This window comes from Podarcis tiliguerta, assembly GCF_965153285.1.
Source record: "Podarcis tiliguerta genome assembly, chromosome: 1".
Taxonomy (NCBI): domain Eukaryota; kingdom Metazoa; phylum Chordata; class Lepidosauria; order Squamata; family Lacertidae; genus Podarcis; species Podarcis tiliguerta.
In genome coordinates this window covers 113400324-113424277 of record NC_139534.1, presented here as the reverse complement: position 1 = coordinate 113424277, position 23954 = coordinate 113400324, and the positions used below count along the sequence as shown (strand labels likewise).

The following is a 23954-nucleotide window of genomic DNA, read 5'->3' as shown; positions in this document are numbered from 1 at the left end:
ATCTTCTTTCTTGTAGTTTGTTTTCTTTGCTGGGGCTTGATTGAAAGGAGTGGGAGTGGGGGGAGAGTTGGAGAACTCACAGTTCAGCATTTGGAGGAAAAGGAAGAATGCAAGTATTATTCAGAGTGAGATAAAAAGAAGGTTCAGGTGTATAAATAGGAAGGCGGGTGCTCAGTTTGGAATAAATTAAGCTTGAGGTAATAATACGTAACTCTGCTGGAACGGACCAAAGGACCATATAGCTGAGCGTGTTGTTCTCTAATTGTGGATAACCAGATGCCCATGGGAATCCAACAAATTTTCCAGGGCCCCAGGTTATGGTTACATCAGGCCACCACCTTGCTGAAGCTAAGCTTGGCTGGCTCTGGTTAGTGTCTGGATGATTGACTGCTTGGGTACTACAGGTATTCTGCCCTGGGTTTCATGATGGCAAAAGTGGGATATAAATGTAAAGAAGTAAATAAAGAGCAGAACCTGAGTACAGTAGCACTCTTCCACTCGTATTCCTTAGCAACTGGTATTATTGGAAATATTACAGCCTCAGTTTTATTTGTTTTATTGAGCAGAAATTGTTATGTCGCTTAATTGCAAACAACAACAATCCTCTAAGCGGTTTTGACTAGTAGCCATTCATAGCCTTATTCCCCATGAATTTGTCTAAGCCCCTTTAAAGCCATCCAAGCTGGTGGTCATCACTAAATCTTCTGGTAGCTAATATAATGAGAAGACAATTCAGTCAAAAAGTAAACAAGATAAGCCAGGGGCAAGGAAGCTTTTCTGGTCAGTAGGCCAGATTCTTATCTCCCCACTTCTGCTGGGCCAGATTTGATTGGTGGTTGATGAGGTAAGCAGAGAAATTAGAAAAAGTTCCCTTCCTCATCTTCTGCTCCTGCAGTGGTACCCAGTATTTTGCCAGAGCCATGGTAGTGAAGCATCCCTCATACTCTGTGGCCCTTCACATTTCTGAGAGCTGTCCTTCAGTCCCTGCCATTGAGAAACAGCGCAGCGGCAATCTAGTGCAAATTTAATAGAGAAAGAAATGCAATGGAATCCCCGAGAGGTAAGAATGAAATGAGAAAGCATCAAATTCCAGGGGATGGTGTGATAGGATTCAAATGGGAAGATCAACTGGATATATGAAACTAATAATAAAACTTCCATTTTATTCAATAGAGTATAAAAATTAGAGACATACTACTACTACTATTACTAGAACCCCCACCCACCCAAAGTAATACAAATGGTCTGTGAAACTGTTGAATTGCTTTCATTCAGAAAAAAAGAAAACCTTTTCCAAAATCCACTTCATACACCGTAGTCTGACTATTCTCTGGCTTGCTTTTCTTCACATAAGGCATAGTAGATGTTTGCTCTTTTTAAATTAGATTCTGAGGGTGGCATATTTCGTTTCCAGATATAATTGCACACTTGTGTGACACCCAGGCCGTTGGGCAGCTTGTATGCAACTCTTATTGTACTCTTGGGCATGTTCAAGAAGGTGCTTTGCATGCGCTATCATTACAAAAATGCTTTTAGCTCCATGAGCAGTTCTTTAGAGCCTACTGATTTTATCTTTGCTTAAAATGCACATTACGGAGAGCAGCTTCAGCTGTGTTAGTTCACTTGCTATTCATGCCCTAGTATTGTGCTCCATGCCACTTTCACTCAGATGCTCAGACATAATGGCCTTTCGTTTAACTTTGTCATGATTAATTTATTTACATTTTGCTGTGGCTTTAGCAACATAACATGGCCTTCTGTTGTAGCTATCAAACTTGGCTGCATATGTAAGAATATACAGTGGTACCTCAGGTTAAGTACTTAATTCGTTCCGGAGGTCCGTACTTAACCTGAAACTGTTCTTAACCTGAAGCGCCACTTTAGCTAATGGGGCCTCCCACTGCTGCCGCACGATTTCTGTTCTCATCCTGAAGCAAAGTTCTTTTTTTAAAAAATAAATTTTTATTAAGTTTTGCACAAATATCTCCAATCAAACAATTTCATAAATGACATATTTTCATCTTTTGGACTTCCCTCAGCTTTTCTGACAATCATCCGTATTTAAATTTTTATCTATGCATTCCCCAAATTCAGTATCGCCTTTTAAAATACCTTTTCAAACATATTTACATTCTTGCAATATTCCTTATATTTTCACAAAGCTTCTTTAAAACCCACTAGTGTTGTTTGTTCATCACATACACTCTTCAAATAATCTGTAAATTTTCCCCAGTCCTCAATGAACTTGTGATCTCGTTGATATCTTATTTTTCCAGTTAGTTTATCCAGTTCTGCATAGTCCGTTAGCTTCATTCTCCATTCCTCCAGAGTCGGTAGTTCTTCCTGCTTCCATTTTTGGGCCACATCCTGAAGCAAAGTTCTTAACCTGAAGCACTATTTCTGGGTTAGCGGAGTCTGTAACCTGAAGTGTATATATACCACTGTATATATATGTAAAAATTTGTGTCCAGCTTAATGGACAGTCACTGCTCTTTCTTTCAAGCTGTTTTGAACAATGTATTTATCCATTGTAAAAGTACAGATAAATACACTAGCCTTTGCACGTTACCCTAAGTGGAAATGCATGCTGGGTCATATTGCGTCTGGTTGACCTCGCTTTGGCTGTAGGTTAACTAAGAATAAAGTTCCACAGAAACCATGTTTACTAGTGGCCCTTGCTCACCAGCTCTCCTGCTTTTACGGAGTTGAAGTTATCAGCCTGCTGTGAAGAATTCCACATGATCCTTTTTTTATATGAAAAAGGGGGAGGGAATGAAGTCACATAGGAATTTAATTTAGAAGGCATATTCCTTATAGTATTTCTAGGCAAGCCAAAGATCATGAGAGGGAGGCAGAAGTTCATACATACCAGCTTTGTGAGCGAGACATTTTATTGCCAGGCTGGGTAGCTATCTCATCTATAAAAATTTCAAGACGACAGTTTTGCACAGATTTTAACAAAGCTAATAGCATGTAATGCAAGGAGTTATAGATTTCATTTATTATTTTCCCCATGCCAGTGCCAGATGAACATTATAATGCCCACCACCCTTTGCCCTTATTGCACCCCTGAAAAATGTGCTCCTGCAGAGACTCTAGTCTTTCTGCAGAATGGCAGGATAAGGAGGGATACTGACATTCTGACATTGATTGTAAGGCAATGGGAACTAGCCAGATGGTGAGAGAGAGTCTGTTACCCTTCAGATAACGGACTTTGGGAATTCGTTTAAAATTGTAACAATTTAAACAACCCAATTCTGTGTTTGCACAATCCAATTCTGACTTAATTGCCTGGGATATGCGTGACCTTCGGGCACCTGCACCCAGGCCCTTTGCTTCCACATCACACCTCCCTTTTTGAGACTGGGGCAACACACCAGGAAATTGCACTTAGCACGCCTCTCGCGGTACAAAGCGTCTTGTGGAAGCAGTGGCAATAGGCCCTCCAAGATGCTGGGCATTTGGCATTGCCCAATGGCACTGATCCCTAAGGCCAGCTTTGCCGATGTTTCTGTTGAAGAAGCACATTTCCTATTGCAGTCAAAGAGAGGGAAAGAAGGGAGAAAAACATTTTTTTAAAGTTCAGTCATCTGATATTTTTATTATAGCCGATTTCTGTTTCCCTTTCTCTCCCATCTTTGTAACTCGCTCTCAGAAAACATGTTGCTGTGGGCACTGAAGATTTTGTACAATTTCTTTACTGGTTTGCAGAAAATTAGATCTCCCCCCTTCTAATTAAGAAGACTTTGCAAGATGGCAGAGTGGAGTATGTTGTTGTTGTTGTTGTTGTTGTTGTTGTTGTTGTTGTTGTTGTTGTTATATTTCCTTTGCCCTTCCTCCCAAAGGAGTCCAGGACAGCAAACAACAAAGCAGAAAAACAGTACACTTAAAAATAAAATAAAAAAACATTTAAAAACACAAAGGCAAGTTGATTACAGCTTGGGGAGGAGTTACACACTGGGCAGTCTGGAGTTTTGTGCAACATGTAGCCTGGTGTGTGCACTGTGTCCTTGTTATAAGGCTTAAAAAGTGACTAATTCCTATTGTGTGCTGTCCAGTGCAATGAGCTGTCTCACATGTGGTGCGTGTGAGCTCCTGCTGTCTATCAGAGGGCAAGAACAAATTGCATACCTATTGTTAGGCTGGTGCATAATGAACTTAGGACTTTGATCGTGCACAGGCTTTCTGCTGCCTAGGAACAACCCATGTTGCATTTGTGCTGCGTGAAAGCACTTGTCTCAAGTGGGCATTTCCATTGAAGGGCAGTAAGCAAGACAAATGGTTTTGTATTGACACGGCCACTCCTTCCTGTCGTTTTTGCCTGGACCGCTCTTCCAGAACACCTGCAGACTGTTGCCGTTTGGTTCTGCCACCTTTTCAATGAAGTTTTTAAGTTTTAGCAGCTTAGTCTGCACCCACACCCACACACCCCGCTTAAAGCCTGAGTGTGGGCAACTGCATTTGCTTCTTAGTTTCTCCTCTCTCTTTCTCAATCACCCTCTCTCACTCTCCCCCCCCCCCAAATTGTACATTGAGGTTGTAAGTCCTGTGGAACATGTCTTCTGCTAATGTTGCTGTGTAAGGTGTCATGCAACTGGATAGCACAATATTATAAAATGCTGCATTCGCCCCTCTGAGCATAGGTAAAGGAGCAATGGATTTTGTATTAATTCTGCCTTTCTCTTAGTTTGCGCGAAGAAAGCCCACAAAAGAAGCCCAGTCCTTAAAATAACAAAATTCTATTTGCAAATCTAAAACAAAACAATCTGGTGTTTTTAATTCAAAGTCTTTGAGCCCACTGCTCAGGGAAGGCCTGAACTCACCTTGAGCTTCTTACGGCCCACCTGCTGATGTAAGCCAGATGGCTGCTTTTTCACAAATGGATAGATGCGTGGAGCCGATGGAATGTCTCCTTTAATTTTGCACAAGATTTTAGCTCTATTGCTGCTGCTGCTGCTGCTGCTGGGGAATGTTGTTATAGCACAAATATATATTGTTTTCTCTTGCAGCAAATGGATTATAAACTTTTACGGGATTAACTTCTATCAGCAAAGGAATACAAATGCCTGGTGGTGTGTGTGTGTGTGTGTGTGTGTGTGTGTGTGTGTAAAACTTTCACATGTCAAGAATAGAGGCAAAAATAACCTAAAGATAACATACAGTACAATGGAACCTCGTGTTACGTACTGTCCTCCTTACGAACGCTTCGGATTATGAGCTCCGCTAACCCGGACGTAGGTGCTCCTGGTAGCAAACTTTTCTCCGGGATGTGAGTGGAAGTCATGCGATGGCAGCGGGGGGCACCATTAGCGAAAGCGCGCCTCAGGTTAAGAACGGTTTCGGGTTAAGAATGGACCTCTGGAACGAATTAAGTTTGTAACTGGAGGTACCACTGTATTTAAATCTTTATGACCACCCCCACCTCTCAAGGCAATAACAGCTGTTGCAGGTCAGAGAAAATGGTGAGGCCCATTTGGATTGTTTAGCACAAAAGTCAGCAAACCTTTTTAGCAGGGGGCCAGTCCACTGTCCCTCAGACCTTGTGGGGGGCCAGACTATATTTTGAACACAAAGAAACAAAAAAATGAATTCCTATGCCCCACAAATAACCCAGAGATGCATTTTAAATAAAAGCACACATTCTACTCATGTAAAAACACGCTGATTCCCAGACCGTCTGCAGGCCGGATTTAGAAGGCGATTGGGCCTGATCTGGCCCCCGGGCCTTAGTTTGCCTACCCATAGCTTAGCACCTCTGCCCCCTCTGAGTGTGTTCCCCATAATTTTCTCCAACATGCAAGGGGGTCCTTGGCAGAAAAGTGGTCACGGAAAGGGTTCCCTGAATACATTTTTAAAAAAAGTGGTATGCAACTAAGTCTTACTCAGAATAAACACTTTAAAATCAGTAAGCTCAGGCTAGCCATGCCCACTGATTTCAGTTGATATGACTTAGATTCAGCTTCCCTTTCAACCTTGTGTGAGCAATCAAGGAAGTGCCTATGCTAGGCCAAGTGTGATCGATTTCCTTTTTTCCCCCTTCAGCGTACAATCATTCACCCCTTTAAAGTATAACTAAATCGAAAGTTGACAGGACATGAATTTGAAGTATGCCACCCTCCGGTAACTGATTCTCTAAACAGACACTCCCATTAGCCTTTGGCCTTGGCACCAGAAAGCAGTGCATGGTTAATGAAAACAGTGCAGGACAGGAATGGGGAAATAGACACAGGACCAGCAACTGGTGTCTGAAAGAGAGAGAGAGAGGGAGAGAAAAAAAAAATACTTCTGGTAAGGCTCCCTAAGTAAAAAGCTTGGGAACAGTGGTACCATAGAATCAAGTCCGTTTTATGCTGTTTTCAAGAGACAATCCAGAGTCCTTGCCACTGACAGAAGGGCTCCCTCTGTTTGTGGAAGGGACTGAGACCCAGCAGAGGCTTCCACTGTGGGAAGGGAGGGGGTATTTTGCCATTCTCCCCCCACTCCTCCTTGGACTATTTCCTACATCTTTCCAGAGAGCATTCCAGGTTTTTTGAAGCAGCTTTTCAAAGGATGTTTCAAAGGATGTTCAAAGGATGTTCAACTGGAAGAGATATTCACCATCACCCTTTCTTCCGGCAGCAGCATCCCATGAGTAGAGTTCATCGTTAAATCCATGCCTATATTTTTATTTCACTACAGATCACTGGTAGATGTGAAACGGGCACTCATTTTAACATTTTTCACCAAATGAGATGTCTCAGGTTTAGCAGAGTGCTATAGCCTTTGCTCTAAAATGAGCAGAAATGCCCTCTGTTTGTGCTAGCCAGCCCATAAGTGAACTCCCATTCGCAGTAGGATTACCATCGCTCTATATAATCTTCATTCCCCATGCAAAAATAACTTGAGCCACTCTCCCAAGAGATGTAGCATTTAGCTAGCTGCATAAGGTGGTGCGTATTCTGAACCAGCCTTTACTCTGTAGGCCTAAGAGAAGGAGAGATATAGAGTTGGAGGAATTCAAGGTCAAGCTAAAAATAAGTAATGCCTTAATATAGCCATTTTATTTTGCTGTTGCTCAAGGGGGCATTTCCTTGCTGCTTTTTTAATTTTAAAAAAAGAAAAGCTACATATTTCTCTCAGTGACATGGTCACACAGCTCCTCATTTATAGCAAAATTGCCAGAATCCCGAGACGGTTGTATATCTAGTGCCTTTCTCCCCATATGTAAAAAGAAGGTTAAAGAAAGCTTGTTCCTAGTAGCACAGGTCCTTTCCTCTATTTTTTTAATAGCTGAAACTGGAATTGTACAATATTCTTTGGAACTATCTCTGTTGCAGGTCATTGTCCGTAAGGAATCGAAGGCTAAAAGCTAGTGTCTGCCTAGCTGGTTTCTTGAAATTATCTTTCATCCTGTTGAAAAGGTAGTTTCATTAGCTTTAGTGTTCATCTAGAAGTTGGTTTGTTTACAACTGAACATTTTAGGCCTACTATTTTGGGATTTGGAAGGAGGGGTGATGCTGAGAGTGTCATCCTTTTGTTTGACTCTCACCTACTGCTTTTGCCAGGAGCAGTTGGTTTTCCTCTCTCCTTGCGTTTGTGTGGGATGAGCCCCATCTAGGGATTTGATGAATTAAGTCTGTTTTCCAGACTTCAGTTCCTGTTGGAGTACTTGCTGTTGTTAGAACTCCTCCACTTAGGCAATTAGGGGGTTACTCTGGAGATGGAGCGTTTTTTATCGGCCTTTTATGGGTAGTAAAGGAAAGCTAGGTCTTAAATTAAGACGAAGCAACCTTTCGGAAAATCGCAAGATGTCGTCACTACATCTCAGGCTGTGCTTCTGTAAAGTCTAGTTACCATGGGTTGTTTTGTGGCTCTTTGATATCTCAGCAAAAGAATTAAATGCAAAAATAATGCAGACAAGATTCACATGGATAGCTGGTTTTGTGCCCAGGGCCAGTGCATCACAAATAATAATTCTTGAAAAGTTCTTTTTTGTTTTTTTAAAAAATACTTTTATTAAATGACAAATCAATACCAATATGTGTTTTTTAAAGGAGTTTAAACAAAAGCCAAATAGAATATCTTATGAGGGGTTGCTTGCAAACTAGGAAAACTGTTGTGGGTACCACACACATGCACACACCCACAACCCACACATGGACACACCACAACTAAGTGCACATAGCATCCTATTTGATATGCTACAATAGAATGCTTCTTTCAAGCTGGATTGCAGGAGAAGGAGGAGGAGACCCTGTGGGAAAGCCTTTATGGGTATTGTTTCTAGAAAAAGAGGTGCCGGAACTCACCATTAGCACCTCCCTCTTTCTCTTAGAATGGCAATGAAAAATTATTTGCTGTTGTTTTTTGGCATGCCGATAGGCTCGCTCATATGTCTTACTAAACAACGGTCTTGAAATCCGAACAAAGGGCAATCTAGGTCTGTGTTTCTTTTGGTTTGGCTTGTGTGTAGAAGATAAAGGCAGAGGGACACACCTACAGCATCTGGGTCAGGCTGATCTTAACCCAAGAACACAGCCCTTTCATAAGTTTTATACGGAGGTGCATGTAATATGATTGGTATGTTTGATAAAACAGGCAGATAAAGTGGTGAAAATGTTGGTTAAGGCAGGCAGAACAAGTGAGAAAGTTGAAGTTTTAGGATCATCGGACAGGACCGGCTTAATTTCGAGATCAAGAGACCATTAGTCTGACACCTTAATCAATGAGAGATGATTGGGATGCGTAGTTGTCTGCGCAGCGGAATCTAGTGTTTTTAAGCATTTTCGTAGACTTTATTTTTGTTTCCCTAGTATACACAGGAAAATAAGTGTATTTCCTTTTTTCTTTCTTAGTGTGGGTTGTGACTTTGCTGAACACTCTGGTTCTGGATTAATCATTATCATAGGATGTAATATACTGGAAACCCTGTTGAGCCGAAGATTAGCTGCACTTCCTGTATTCTATAAAGCTTCAGGTAGAACAGGGATGGAGAAGATGTGGCTGTACTAACTCTCACCCTCCCTTGTCATTGGTTGTTTTGGCTAGAGCTTATGGGGGTTTGAGTGCAGCAACATCCAAGGGCCCACAGGCATCCATCGCTGAAGTATGGGCTTAGCAGGACTTGCTGTATGCCTTTAAGTTCAGACATCAGACTGATTTTAGCAGATGTGGTGTGGTCCCTCACAATTTGGATGAGCCTTCTAAACCCATGCCAACAGTAATCTCTTAAGTGCCATAGCAATTCTATTCAGCTATACAGATGACGTTGACTTAAGAAGAGCTATGCTGGGTCATACCAAAAGCCCATCTAGTCCACATTCTTTCTTCCCACAGTGACCAGCCAGACACTTCTGGGAAATCTATTAGCCATTAATAGGCGGCTTCTTCTTCTTCTTCTTCTTCTTCTTCTTCTTCTTCTTCTTCGCTGCAAATTTATTGATTAATTTATTGATTGATTTATCTGTTGATAGGCTGCTCAAGCACTTTGCAACTTCAGTTTTCGAGCATCTTGGAAGCCGAATGATTCAGAACCCAAATGCCGAAAACCCAGAAGTGAATGCTTCCATTTTCGAATGTGCCTCAGAAGTTGAACGGCTTCCGAGGCGTGTTTCTCCATTTTTCTCAATGGAATTGAGAAATCCAAAACATCCATGACAAATGACTGACCAACCTCTGCTTTAAAACCTCCAATGAAGGAGAGTCCATCACCTCCCGAGGGAGTCTGTTCCACTGTATCCTCTGGCCAGGAGTGCCCTTCATAAAATACTGGCGGTTCTTCTCCCAAGTATGTAGGCTGCACCTCACCCTCATTTGATTCCTCAGCCAGACCCTACAAGACAATGGGTCATTACAGTGCCTTGAATGCCCCTTGATAACGGCAATATATGGTTTGCGTGTTTGTATTTCTGATCACTCTGATCTGTTGGTGTTCAGTACATGGGACAGTTTGGCCAACGTTTCAAGGAAAAATATTTTTTACACTTAATGTATATTTTTAAATACACAAAGCAAGAGATGCTATAGACCTCGCCCCTCCAATTTTGGTTTGTGGCTGGCAGTCATAGCTTCTCTTACCTAAACAATTGCTGTTTTCAGAACAGCAGGATAAATTGGTGTGAAACATGAAATTCAGGAATTGTCAGTGTAAGCTGAACTTTTAGTGTCCTCTGTTCTGGCACTCTTCTTCCCATCATGCATCTAGAGTCCAGCAAATCATTTACCTTCATATGTAACATGCCACATTTCTTCATTCCCATAGGAGTATATTGATGCTCACCCTGAAACCATAATTTTGGACCCCCTTCCTGCTATCAGGACCCTGCTGGACAGATCGAAATCTTATGAGCTTATTAGGCAAATAGAGACCTACATGCAAGGTAAGTCGCTAGCATTTTTAACTCGTTATTTGAGTATGGAGGAGGGGGCTGGGACTGATACCTGGTTGGAAAGGTAGTCTTCATTCATTGATGGCTAAGTTCAATACTGTCAAATCTAACTGCTCATCATTCAAATCTGGATCTATCAAGCCACACTGAACTTTTTTGTGTGTCTATTTACAACTTAAGACAGTGATTGTCTTCACATGTCACCAGTGAAAAAATAAATGCTATATTATTTGCTTTATTCTGTCTGTTTCCTACACAGCTCCAACCCTTATACTAGCTATCAATACAGGTGTTGCACCTGTATTGCATATAGGCCTTTGCCCTGAAGAAGCCCCAGAAAGCTCCTGTTACTACCACATTTGGTATGAAATGGCACCAGAGACCTCTATCCTGAAGCAAACCATGTAGAGCAAGTCTGAGGAGGAAGGGTAGAAGTAGGGCTTTTTTTCAGCCGGAACTCACCAGAACTCAATTCCGGCACCTCTCAGGTGGGCGCCATTGCCATTCTTAGAGAGCAAGGGAGGTGTTCATGGTGAGTTCCGGAACCTCTTTTTCTAGAAAAATAGCACTGGGTAGAAGAGATGTAGAACAGTACATCTCTTCCAATCAGATTGCTCAGTTACAAAGTGAACTCAACTGGCCACTGGATGGCCACTATGAGAACAGCAGGCACTTCTTATTTGGGGCAGATGAAGAGATTTAGGTAGCAAATAATTAGGACCTTGAGTAATATTGCAGAAGCATCTTATCTAGCTTTGTGTGGGGTTGCTCATTGAACCTTCAGTGCTGGAAAATATTGTATCTTCAAGGGGCTATTCTCAAATTTTATAGATAGATATTTACACACACGCATGCTCAGAGTGTGTCAACCTTTACACTTTTTAATTGTTTTTAAGGAAAGCATTTCACATTTTAATAGATGAATTGCTGTTCCATGATTTTGAGCTGCTGCCTGCATATTTATTGCATGGTTTTGCAAAATGGGGTGAAGTTTACCTGTTTGGCTACAAAAGTGTGGAGGGGATCTTTACAGTGGCCATTTTTCAAGTATGCTGGTGGTGTTAATTGTTTGAATTACTATGTATGTTTTTCTCAAGACGAGAGTTATTAGAAAGGGTTGAATGATTGGTTAGAGGTGAATGAAGCATGAAGTGATGAATCTGCTGAGGTTAGTGCTGCTTGAGTTGACATACTTCATTTCATTTATATTTTTTGTCTTCTACATGTAGCTGATTTAGGAATATGAGCATTTTCGTGCTCAGTGCAGTAGCAGCTTTCTTTGAAGTATGTCATCTTGTCCCATTACACTAATTTTATCTTTGCTCTTCAATGAGGCTGTGTTGCTAGCTATGCAAATGAGCTTATTGAACTTCCTAAATAAAGTGCATGCCTTTGGGGCAGGAAATTGAATACATATTAAGGTATTTTCATAAAGGTACTGTAGCTTTATGAAAGCTTGCAGGTAGGCAGGATTCTGTTCCAGTATCTCTACTAAAGGAAGCTTTTATGATCTGTGTTTACCTGAAAATCTGTTCAAGGTTGACTATGCTTATAAAATGAATTTGTAAGTAGATTTTATTCTAGAGATTAACAGATTGCAATCCTCCTGAAAGGTTCTTTTTAATGGAAGTAGGACAGCGTGTTGTAGTATCTTAAAGACTAGCATGTGTATTGTGCCATAAGCTTTCATGGGCCAAAGCCCATTTATAATGTGTCCAATGAAGCAGGATCTAGCCTGCCAGTAAGTTCCATGTGGTTGATGAGCCCAAGAGACAGGTCCCTTTCATGGAATATACATGTGATTCCCTCTCTGGTTGTGTTCAGACAGACCATAAATTTCAAACTGCGTTTAACTGAATGGGGCTGTTGGTCTACAGTGTTTTAACTCTTGCTGTTTTTATCTATATCAGGCACGTCCAACTGGTAGATCGTGATCTGCTGGTAGATCACTGGATGTCTGGGTAGATCCCCCCAAAAGGGGGTAGATCACTGCCAGTTTTTTACTCTGTGAGTGGATCGCAGTCCCTTGGGAGTTGGCCACCCCTGATCTATGTTATATTGGGGTGGTTTAAATGTATTATATCTTTTGATTTAGATAGTTGTTTTTTATTGTTTTAACTGTGAACTGCTCTGACAGGTCCTTTGGCCCTGAAAAAGATGATGTATAAGATTACTTAAATTGAGAATGTGTGTGTTGCATTATAATGAACGTTGGCCAAGTATGGCCACCAAGGCCAGTCCAAGACATCTTGCTGCCTGAGGCAAAGGACAAGATGGCTTCTCCCTCCATTCCATTTACAAAAGCCAACCAGACTAACAGCTGAATCTGAGGGCAGCAGGGTAGCTTAGGGGGTGCAGGTCTTGTGACACAGAGCTCTGTCTGCTTGCTGCCCCTCAGTATCTGCTCTTTGAGGTGACTGACCAATCATGATCTCACCTCTTCCTCTTAAAAATTTTTAACAGCAACAAAAAAAACGAGGAGGAAAAATACCCTTTATGGTAAACATTTCTTGTATAATGATCTTACGAAAGTGTGGTAGGGTTCAGTCCACTCTACGGCCAAAATTGATCAAGTGGGAGATTATACTTAAGCTTTGGAATGCTGCTACTTTAGGGACATGCTGCCACAAGAATTCTTTTCCTCTTGCCAAAACACGATCTAAAGAATTGTGCTGCCTGATTAAAGAGCTAAACCCTCGTAACTCCAGGGGTATTACTCAGTTCTTTTACATAATAGTATCGGGTACAATTTAAGATTCTTGCCTGACATCTCTTGAAAAACAAAACGACCTTCTACCAAACAGATATTAAACTAATACACCCCAGGTTTTTCACACCCACAGCTAACATGCAACAAGGGACTAACTTTTTAATTATTTGCAATGGAGGCCTGCTTTTGTTTCCCTCCTCCTTATTTAAAAAAGCCATTGAAGTTCCGTGGAACTTCAGAGTTCTCTAGAACACAGTCTTAAAACAATTGCTCTTGTTCAGACATTTAGTTACAGTGAAGTGCCGGCTGTTTCTGTTTTATTTATTGCACTGTAGACACAAGAGGATTGTGAGGTCTGCGTTAAGTTGTGCCCTGTTATCCAAAAGAGGATTGCTTGCTTTATCACAGTTATGAATTGAGTATTTTCTTAGATAATCCTGTCACTGCCGTGGGCTATCAATAACTAGCACTCCTGTGCTAGGATTGTGTCGTGAAAAGCAAGTACAAGATGAATGGAATTACCCAGAGTGCTGTGTTCTACCTGTAGCTATTTTCACCCTGTTGATTAAATCCAAAGGTACATTTTGGGGCTACATCTAAGAAAGAAAGAGCTGCTTCGTGATGCAAAGGGAAAACAGATTAAAGAATTCTTGCCTCCTGAACTGACCTCTTGTTCTCTCTTGCATGCTTCCCTTACCCACTCATCATTCGAGTGATTCAGGAAAGCATGATAAGAGCAACATTTTTTTTAATAATAATATTTCACGGCTGACTGAGAAATATCTAGCTACTTCTCTTTCTAAATTAATTGCAATGCCTTTCCTTCAGCAAAGATCAGCACATTATTGACTTTGTGTCTGGGGCAACCCAGCCTGATGGGCAGATTATTATTATTATTATTATTATTATTATTATTATTATTATTATTTGTGTGGATCTCGTTAAGTTAGGCTCTGCGAATGCTTCATTTTTTATAACGGCTGTTCTTTCTCTCTCTCTCTTTCGCTCTCTCATCGGGTTTCTTGACTGTTCTAAAGGCTCCTTTTATTTCTGATAACTAGGGCTGGTTCACCTGAATAAAAGCCACTGGAACAGTTTCTCCAAAATAATGGAACTAACAACCAAGTGTGCCTGTGATCCGAAGAGATCCTGACCCTTTGACAAAGCAGAATCCCTTACCCAATTTCCCCATCTGGCTGCAAGCTCTCTGAACTATATTGAATACCAAATGCTGCCTTGGAGGTTTCCCCAACATTCAGGATTTTATCCGGGGTGGTGGTGGTTGTCAGCAGCAGTGTAATGGGCTCCTAAAAGGCTCTCGGGTATGCATGTGGAGCACTTCATATTTCCAATTGGATCTTGGCATATGTTTCAGAGCAGAGTACCAATTATACCACATCATCTAGCCCAGGTACACTTGACTGAGACTGCAAGCAGTTGTGCAAGGTCTTAAGCAGGTAGCAGAGTTAGTAAAGGGCTCTACCAGATATCCTTCTCCCCAGATGAAGTTAGGGTATTAAACCTGGGGGCAAGGGGGTTTCTATAGGCAAAGTGGTGCACCCTATTGCTGAGTTGCACTAGTGGCTCAATCCTCTACTGGCCACACCCCTAACACCCACATGTTAGGCATGGACATCTGCAGAGGGAAATCCTGCATGTGTAGGCTTCCCTGGGAGCGGGATGTGTGTAATTGTCTATACCTGTAGGCATGGATGTCAGCACAGCCCTGTTGTCCCTTGACTGCATAACTCCCTCTTTGTATGATGGGGTCCAAAGAGAAAGCAGTAAAACAGCACCCCTACAGAATACTTTGTCTGAAGTAGCTACTCCATGGTAAAGCTGATCCTGCAAACTCAGTTTGGGAAATGCTATTATATTTGGGTTTGGTTGGTTGTTTTTTTTAACCTCTTACTACCTGTAACTGTATTTGCTGCAAGGGAAAACTTGACTTTTGCAGCCCTGTAACATTCTGGGATTGCGGGGTTTGCAACACTGCAGGTAACCTGATTTCATAACGTTTCTAAACTGAGAACGCTCTCAACTTTTCAAGCTTTATGGGACGAAGTCTTTACTGGCTTGGGTGACCAAGAAAGGTCATGTTTGTTTCCAAAACAAAGCTGGTTTGTTTTTAGATTTGCTACTTATTCTGATTTATTTTCCAACTCCAAAAGTTTCCATAGGCACAACTCTAAAAGATGGCTGACTAGATAGTGTCAAGACAGTTGTTTTCTGTAAATGTATGCCTCTTTATTTTTACCCCTTTCTCCTTCTTCCCCCTCTTGTCTCTTGTGATCCAGAAATAATACAGCAGAGGAGAAAGGGAAAATAGGCGTTGAAGTAAGGCTGTGATGTTGAGAAAGGTTCAGATTTCTTAAATGGTCAATTTTGTTATATTACAGGGGTGCCTTTTAGTAGATGTGTAGGCTTCTTAGAACTACATGCATTTCATTTCTGAGCTCCTTCCCAAGGTAAAAGAAAAGGTGAAGACATACCTTCCCGCTGTCACTAAGTGCACACACTTTCATAGCAGCAGGCTTTGATTTAAACCAATTTTCACTATCTGAGCCATTTCCAACCATTTTCAGTCCTCCTCATTTTGATCTTGCAGGAAGCCAAAAGCATATGAGCTGGGTTTTCAAAGCACTCCGTTGCGATTCATAATTAAGTGCCATTTTGGGGAAGAAGAAAAAATCAATTATGGTGGTTTGCAGCAGGTTTTGACCTACCGAGTAACAAATAGCTTGAGCCTTTTCCAAAATAGCAAAGGCAAATCCTCTTTACTCACTTTCCCGTCAAGAATAGGGATCGTGGCCCTCCAGATGATAGACTGCAGCCCCCATGAACCCTGGCTAGCATGGCACTGACGATGATAGCAATTATTGTCCGAACAACTTTTGGAGGACTAACAGTTGCCCATCCATTATCAAAAGGATGATCTACTATTCTTGTCCTGCTCCACATCTCCTGGGGTTATGTTCTGGCGTTGAAAACCAGTTGTGATAAGTGCCCCAAATCTAGACCACCTTCTTCTTCTTCTTCCTTCCTTCCTTCCTTCCTTCCTTTGAACAGAAAGAAACCCAGATGGCTGAATCAGATGATATTGTGCAACATTCTTGATCAGATGGCTAAAAAGCCAGGTGTGTGTGTGTGTTTGTGTGTGGTGGTGGTGGTGGTGTTTTAAAGTCTGTCACATTCAGAGGTACTCCACTTGAAAAGACTTGCCCATCAAAAGAAGCCTTGGCAGCTTTGCACATTCAGTGGAATAAACACAGCCATGTTGTGGGGGAGACAGAAACAAACATTTGAGCCTTCGATTTTTTGGGAATGTAAGCAGAAGGCAAGTTCCTTGTTCAGTGGATATTGGCTGAAAAGGATGGCTTTCTCTTGCCTACTGGTTGGTGGGGGGGGGAAGGGTATCCCTCCCATTTTCTGTATAGAAAGTGCTTATTCTTGTGAAGCAGAGCAAGAAAGAAAGATCGTCTCCTTCTAAAACTACTTTTTAAAGAAAATAGTAAGCAGTGTTGACCAGCAGACAAACACATTTGCAGCAAATTCATTATTCATGGAGACTGAAGAAACAGGTGCTGGGGACAGGATGTTCTTTCAACAATGACAAAATAACTGCCTGGGAATAAATGCATCCTATTACATAGGATTGGGAGCAGCAGGGAGGGGAGAGCTGATCTCTCTTTTTCATTCCGAAACAAGCTTTCAGCAGAGACATGGCTTGGGGCTCTCACCTGATTAAAACACAACTGATAAATAAACTTAAGGATATTCTAGTCATTTAAAGCTGAATATATTTGCACATGAGTAAACAATTCCTAGGGTAAAAAACAAACAAACTACTTTTGTCTTGGGAGTAGGTCTACGCATGTGAAGGGGCCATAGCTCTGTGACAGATCACAGACCAGGTTCAATCTCTCTCATCTCCAGTTAGAAGGACCAGGGAACAGATAATGGGAAGAACCTCTGCCTGGTTGTAGGCATGTTTGAAGACTCGGGGGGGGGGGGGGGACCTAGTGCATTGGGATGGTCAGTTCTCTGTTTACATTTTGTGGGTGACATTTTAAATGCAATTTCTCCCAGATGCATTCTGAATATAGGTAAAGGACCCCTGGGCGGTTAAGTCCAGTCAAAGCCGACTATGGGGTTGTGGCGCTTATCTCACTTTCAGGCCAATGGAGCCCGGTGTTTGTCCACAGACAGCTTTCTGGGTCATGTGGCCAGCAAGACTAAACCACTTCTGGCGCAGCAGGACACCGTGACGGAAACCAGAATACACGGAAAGGGATTTCCACAAGACATCAAACAACCAGAAGTGCCCCCTTTGACAATCAGGTGGGGGTTGGGGAGTTGCTGTGAGGCTTTCTCTGAGATACTCATATTCCAAGCTGTTTAGGTCTTTTTAAGTCAATAACAATACCTTAAACATGTTCAGAACTATCACGTAGTACTATATTCAGAATGCATGGGACGCAGGTGGCGCTGTGGTCTAAACCACTGAGCCTCTTGGGCTTGCTGATCAGAAGGTCGGCGATTTGAATTCCCGCGACAGGGTGAACTCCCATTGCTCTGTCTCTGCTCCTGCCAACCTAGCAATTCGAAAGCATGCCAGTGCAGGTAGATAAATAGGTACCACTGTGGTGGGAAGCTAAACGGCATTTCTTAACTACTAGGAGTAGGGTTTTTATCTGCAGTGTCACCTGCTTTGTATAATGATCTCCCTTTGAAGGCACCAACTATTTTGGTGTTCCGCGGATGGCTAAAAACTCACCTATTTGCCCAGGTATTCCTGGGCCCCTGGTGTTTTAAAATGCTGGTTGTTGTTGTTGTTTTAATTAATGCTTGAATGTTATAGGATGTAATTCAAAACTTGGGAAACGCGTTCCCTTTGTTCCACTGCAGTATTACTGCACAGCAGCTGTTCAGTGTTTTCTTCTTTTCTTGGCAAGAAATAAGGTGCTGGTACTCATATGTTGATAAAAGTGCTGAAGGTGCCAGCACAAAATGGCTGCCGCAAAAAGCAGAAAAAGTGGTGGTGGCGCTTCATACCAGTGAGTGCTGTCACAAAAGAAACACTGCAGCTTTTACATGCTAATAACATAATTTTGGTGCTCCTGCTCCCCCCCCCCGGGGGGGGGTCCTTTGTATAAAATCAGGCCAGTTCTGGTGTTGAAATAAGAAAGGATAAAATAAAAACATTTATGCAAATGTTCTAGATACATTTATATAGAAAAGGACCCCATTCTGGTAATTTGGGGTGATGCGTTAAGTTCTGTCTAGCCAAACTTTCTGAAAGCTAAATTCTGAGCCTGTAAACAGCTGAAAAGAAAAACAAACTGAAGTCTAGCAAGGGATACTAAATAACTCAGACAGAAAGGAAATAGATTGTCTAATAAATCAAAGCCTATTTTATACAAGCCATACTGGACTATGGTGAGAAGTGTCCAGATTGTTGAATTTAGCTGTGTTTCTTCTCTGAAAAGCAGCCAGAATGTCAGCGCTCTCTTTGATTTACCTTATATTGCAATTCAGAGTCTCTTGTTAGGACAACATAAATTCAGATGAATTAAGCTGTCATGAAGCAAATTCCAGGTTTGCTGCTCTGCCATTTGAAGGAGGGGGTTAGGCTTGTTCCTGCCCATTGAGGGTCCCCCCCCCCCAATATCTGAGGTGACTTCCTAGCACACAAGTATCAAACTATATTTCCGTACTTAAGGTTCCTGATAGCTGTGCAGCTGGAGACTGGCATTTATGGACTACTGTTACACTGGTCTCCATTATTTTTCTCTGCGCCTGTCATTTACATCAAGGCAGCAAGTTAATAAACATACACACAAACACACATACACACACACACGCACACACACGCACACACATATATAGGGTAGGAGAGCAGAAAATAATGACAATATATTTCACATCTGGCAACCAATGTGCCACTTTGGTTTCAGATAGTACATGGGTAGAAGAGTCTGAAAATCCTGGGACACAAATTTTCATAGCCCTCTAGCAACTACTGTGCCTCATTTACCAGACGTAATGTATTTAGTATTAATTCTGAAAGTGTATACTCAATTCTGACCAAACTAAGCCTTCTGGTAAATAGCTGCTAGCGGGCCATGAAAATTTTGTGTCCCAGGCTTTTTTGACGCTTCTGCCCATGTACTGTTGGAAACCAAAGGGGCACATTAGTTGCCAGAAGTGAATTCTTTTTCCAGCTCTCCTACCCCACTAATAGAATCAAGGCTTGGACCAGAGGTACAAGTACTTCTACCAAAAGTACCAGAAGTACTTCTACCAACGGCACGCCAACGAGGGAGAGAGGCTTCTCTGTTACAGCACCCTAGTTGATACATCCTCCCCAACAAAGTACAACTGGCACCACTGAACCTGTTTCCCTGGGCATCTTAGTTGTTTAGTCTGCCTTATTTATTTATACAAGTATTTCTATACCACCATCTCACATAAATTACCAAGGCAGTGTACAACAATATCTGCAATGCCAATAAAATATAAAATGCCCTTAAAACAATATAAAATAATTGTTTAAATGGCTGGCTAATCTTGAGAAGAAATGGCAAACCTAGACAGCATCTTAAAAAACAGAGACCTCACCTTGCCAACAAAGGTCCGTATAGTAAAAGCCATGGTTTTCCCAGTAGTGATGTATGGAAGTGAGAGCTGGACCATAAAGAAGGCTGATCGGCGAAGAATTGATGCTTTTGAATTATGGTGCTGGAGGAGACTCTTGAGAGTCCCATGGACTGCAAGAAGATCAAACGCATCCATTCTTAAGGAAATCAGCCCTGAGTGCTCACTGGAAGGACAGATCCTGAAGCTGAGGCTCCAATACTTTGGCCACCTCACGAGAAGAGAAGACTCCCTGGAAAAGACCCTGATGTTGGGAAAGATGAAGGGCACAAGGAGAAGGGGACTACAGAGAACAAGATGGTTGGACAGTGTTCTCGAAGCTTCCAGCATGAGTTTGACCAAACTGTGGGAGGCAGTGGAAGACAGGAGTGCCTGGCGTGCTCTGGTCCATGGGGTCACGAAGAGTCGGACACGACTAAACGACTAAACAACAATCTTGAGAAATTTGAACTGAACAGACCTGTCAGCATAAAGACACCTTCAAAAGACACCTGAAAGTTAAAAGCAAGGATGCCTACCAAATCTCTGCTGGAAGAACATAAAATACAACTAGCAACACTAAATACCTGACTTCTATTTGAGGCCAGTTGGGTATCTGTAATATGGGGGACTACTAATGGAGCTCCCCTGGATGATTTCAGTGATCAGGCTAGGATATAAGGGCTCAGGCAATCCTTAAGGTATCCTGGGCCCAAATTGTTCAGGGCTTTGTATATCAACACAGGAGCTTTGACTCTTGATGGCTAGCATACGGGTAGCCGTTAAGAGATGTTTTAGCAAAGGTTTCACCTGCTGTAGGCCACCTGTAGGTATTCACCATAGGTATTACTCCTAAAAGACCAGTGACTTCATTACTCAGAAAAAGTGTTGAGAAATTTTCTTCTGGGAAGCATTCCGAGTGCAAACTGCTATTTGTGGCAGCAACAGTCTGTCTTGAGCAGACTGTGAATAATGTCAGGACTGTGCATATGTGTATGCGTGTTGCCTTTAAAGGAAGCCTCTCAGCTTGTAGCAGGTATTGTACTGTCCCTTGAGTTCATTGTCAGACCGAGGGCAGTGGTTGAAAGGGGCTTGTTGTTAACATCCTTTCATGAAAGGGGTTGCTTGTTTCCCTTCAGTGGAATTCAAGCTGCTGCTCTTCCAGTCTGACCTCTTCCCAGTGTGCTGCTCTGCTGGGAAATGCTGCCCTCCAAAGGTGCAAAGACTGTGCAAATTAGGTTTTTATATATATTAAAAAACCTCTCCAAGATGGGCACTGATGTAACCACCACAAGCAGAACCGAAAAGGAATTGGCTTCATGAAATTACCATATGTTTGATAGCAGCTGAAGCAATTCCAGGCTGTTCCACATAGACATCACCTACTGGGTTTGTGATGGTGTTGAGTGTGTGGCCTTTAATGTGTGGTTTTTTTAATTGATGTTAACATAGATGCCAACTGCAGTGCATAGCTGGTAGTTCAAAGCTGCCAAGAAAACGCTTTGCATGTTGGCTGTTGCTATGCAGTAGTGACGCAACGTTTTGTTGCGATGGCGGTTTGGAAAGCAACCGTTTCCCACTTTAGTTAAGTATTGTCACCCGCAGAGACTTTCATGGTATAGATAACTATGCCTGGACTATCTTCATTCTCTCTAGAGGGGCAGCCCCTGTTTCTGAGGTTAGGGGGCAGGGACTGGCCTGGTTAGTGCTCCTGGCCCCAGTGAAAGAAGCATGTTCCTTACAGCAGGGCTGCAGAAATTTGTGAATCTAGCTGTGGCATAGATGGACCTGCCATAGAGACAGTGAAGATGGGAAATAAAGCAGCACTAGCATTTGTTTGCTGCTCTTTAAAGGAAGGCCAAACACACCAGTCCCTTTCAGGCACTTACAAAATCGTTCTTTGGGTCATAGCTTCTCTTTCATCCTTCCACAAGAAGCAGTTTGACAGCGGTGTGCTGGAATACCTCTAGAACCATAGTGTTCGGTGTGACTTTTGTTGCCACGTTGATTTGACTTCTCAAAATGCTAACACAACAGGGCACGTTCCACAGCGTGATAACACTAGCTTTAATATGTCTTGCCAGCAGTAGAAAGGCAGGTAACTGCATTGCCACCATAACATACAAACATTATGCACCACTGATTCTTTGTGGGTTTTTTTAAAAAAATCTTGCTTATACTGTCAAAGGGTCTCAAGAATTGTGCCATGTTAGAGAATTGGATTTATTTGTTGTGTTTTCCACAAGAGAGAGATGTAAGCACACAATGTTTCCATTAACGGGACCTACCCGCTACTCAGCAAAATAAAACAACAAACCTTATTTTTGCATTTGCAATGGTAAAATGATATAACAAAGGGTATCCTCTTAATCTTCTAGTTCTGATTTTGAAGGTAAAATGTTCTGCCACTGAAACAAGAATTGACCTGTACATTGTGGGCGCTCCTCACAGCTGTTTATTGTGGACTCAGTACTTGTGCATGCAATGCATGCAAGTCTTTTGCAATGTCCACACAAAGACACACAAATAAATGGGGTTTGTGCAGGGGTGAATATGGGGTAGCATTTTTTCGAGGACAACTTGTGTGGATGCTGTGAAAAGACATGAATGCATAAGCAGCAGCAAGTCCACAATAAACTGTGCAGAGCTGCCCTGAATAAGTCAGGATTTTTTCCACCCTTCTCTCTTTAAAAGAAAATTCCCTCTGATTTAGTTCTGCTGTTGAAATAGAATCTGCCTTCCAATGGTGCAAGCTTAGATGTGTACACTCAGAAGTAAGTACCAGCACTGGACTGAATACTAGGTCTCCAAGAGATTGGGGCATACAATTTGTCTCCTCTTTTCCTAATTGAGGACCACAGTGAAGTTTGTGTGGCCGCAAGTTTACATGGGTGAAAGACGTTTACACTTCATAAATTAACCTACAGGCTTCACTGTCAGTGGAGATGGGTGACTTCCTCTCAGCTCACGTCAGATTCGATTGGAAAATAAAAAAATGACTTGGCTTCTTTTCCGAAACCAATCCGGAAGTCATTCCTTCCTCCCATTCACACACCAACTCCCTCCCTGTTTCCCTTTTAAACAAGACTCACACAGCTGGCACTTTGGTCACAGAAAGAGAGGGAACAAGCTTCTCCCTGCCTCTCCCCTTAAGTTGCATGCCAGGAAGAACAACCCCAGTGGCCCTTGGGAGATGTAGTTTCCCCAACAGATATTGCAATCCAAGTAGCCCTTTGAGGAGCAAGCTTACATTTGCCAAACATCTGCTTATAAGCTTCATGAGACATCTGGCTGGCCAACTGTTGGAGATAAATGCTGTGACCAGATAGATTTTTGCCTGATATGTTGTTGTTGTTGTTTAGTCGTTCAGTCGTGTCCGACTCTTCGTGACCCCATGGAGCAGAGCACGCCAGGCACTCCTGTCTTCCACTGCCACCCGCAGTTTGGTCAGATTCATGTTTGTAGCTTCGAGAACACTGTCTAACCATCTCGTCCTCTGTCGTCCCCTTCTTCTTGTGCCCTCCATCTTTCCCAACATCAGGGTCTTTTCCAGTGAGTCTTCTCTTCTCATGAGGTGGCCAAAGTATTGGAGCCTCAGCTTCATGATCTGTCCTTCCAGTGAGCACTCAGGGAAGGACAGATATTGCCTGATATAGCAGTGTCCTTATGTTATTAGAGTCCTTACATTGCCCTTAGATCCCACCCCACCCACCCATAACTATTTTATTTATTACATTTATCTTCTAAGGCTCTCACGGTGGTGTATATGGTTCTCCTCCTCCCCGTTTCATCCTCTCAAACAACCCTGTGAGGTACGTAGTTTAGGCTAAGAGATGGTGACTGGCCCAAGGTCACCCAGTGAGCTTCATGGCTGAGTGAGGACTCAAACCCTGCTCTGTAAGGTCCTAGTCCAACACTCTAACCATTACACCATACTAATTCTGTTCTTGGTAGATGTTTGTTCTTAATCTGTTCTTTGTCATAGAGTCCCTTGTAACTTGATTTTTTTTCTTACAGCAGTAAATATTTTGTTGGCGTTACATGTAATCTTGGGCATGTAGACTCTTTCAAATTTAGAAAATGATTTTAAGTTTCCTTATACCTTCCAAGGGAATTGTGTGTTGAAACAGTTGTAAACAGGCTGGTTTTATTCTTGCTATAAAAACAAAGAGGGGAACTGAGTTTTCCTCCACACAGTGAAGCCCTGCCCACCTCTGTGTCAGGCGGACTACCAGTCTACC

General features: G+C 42.2%; 1 protein-coding gene across 1 annotated transcript in view; it reads left to right on the top strand.

Moving 5' to 3' along the window:
• ITPK1 (inositol-tetrakisphosphate 1-kinase) overlaps positions 1-23954 on the top strand; it is a 132605-nt gene that overhangs the window by 88981 nt on the left and 19670 nt on the right. The window contains exon 4 of the mRNA XM_083438773.1: positions 10241-10358. Within this exon, the coding sequence (XP_083294899.1) occupies positions 10241-10358 (118 nt within the window). The remainder of the gene's footprint in view (positions 1-10240; positions 10359-23954) is intronic.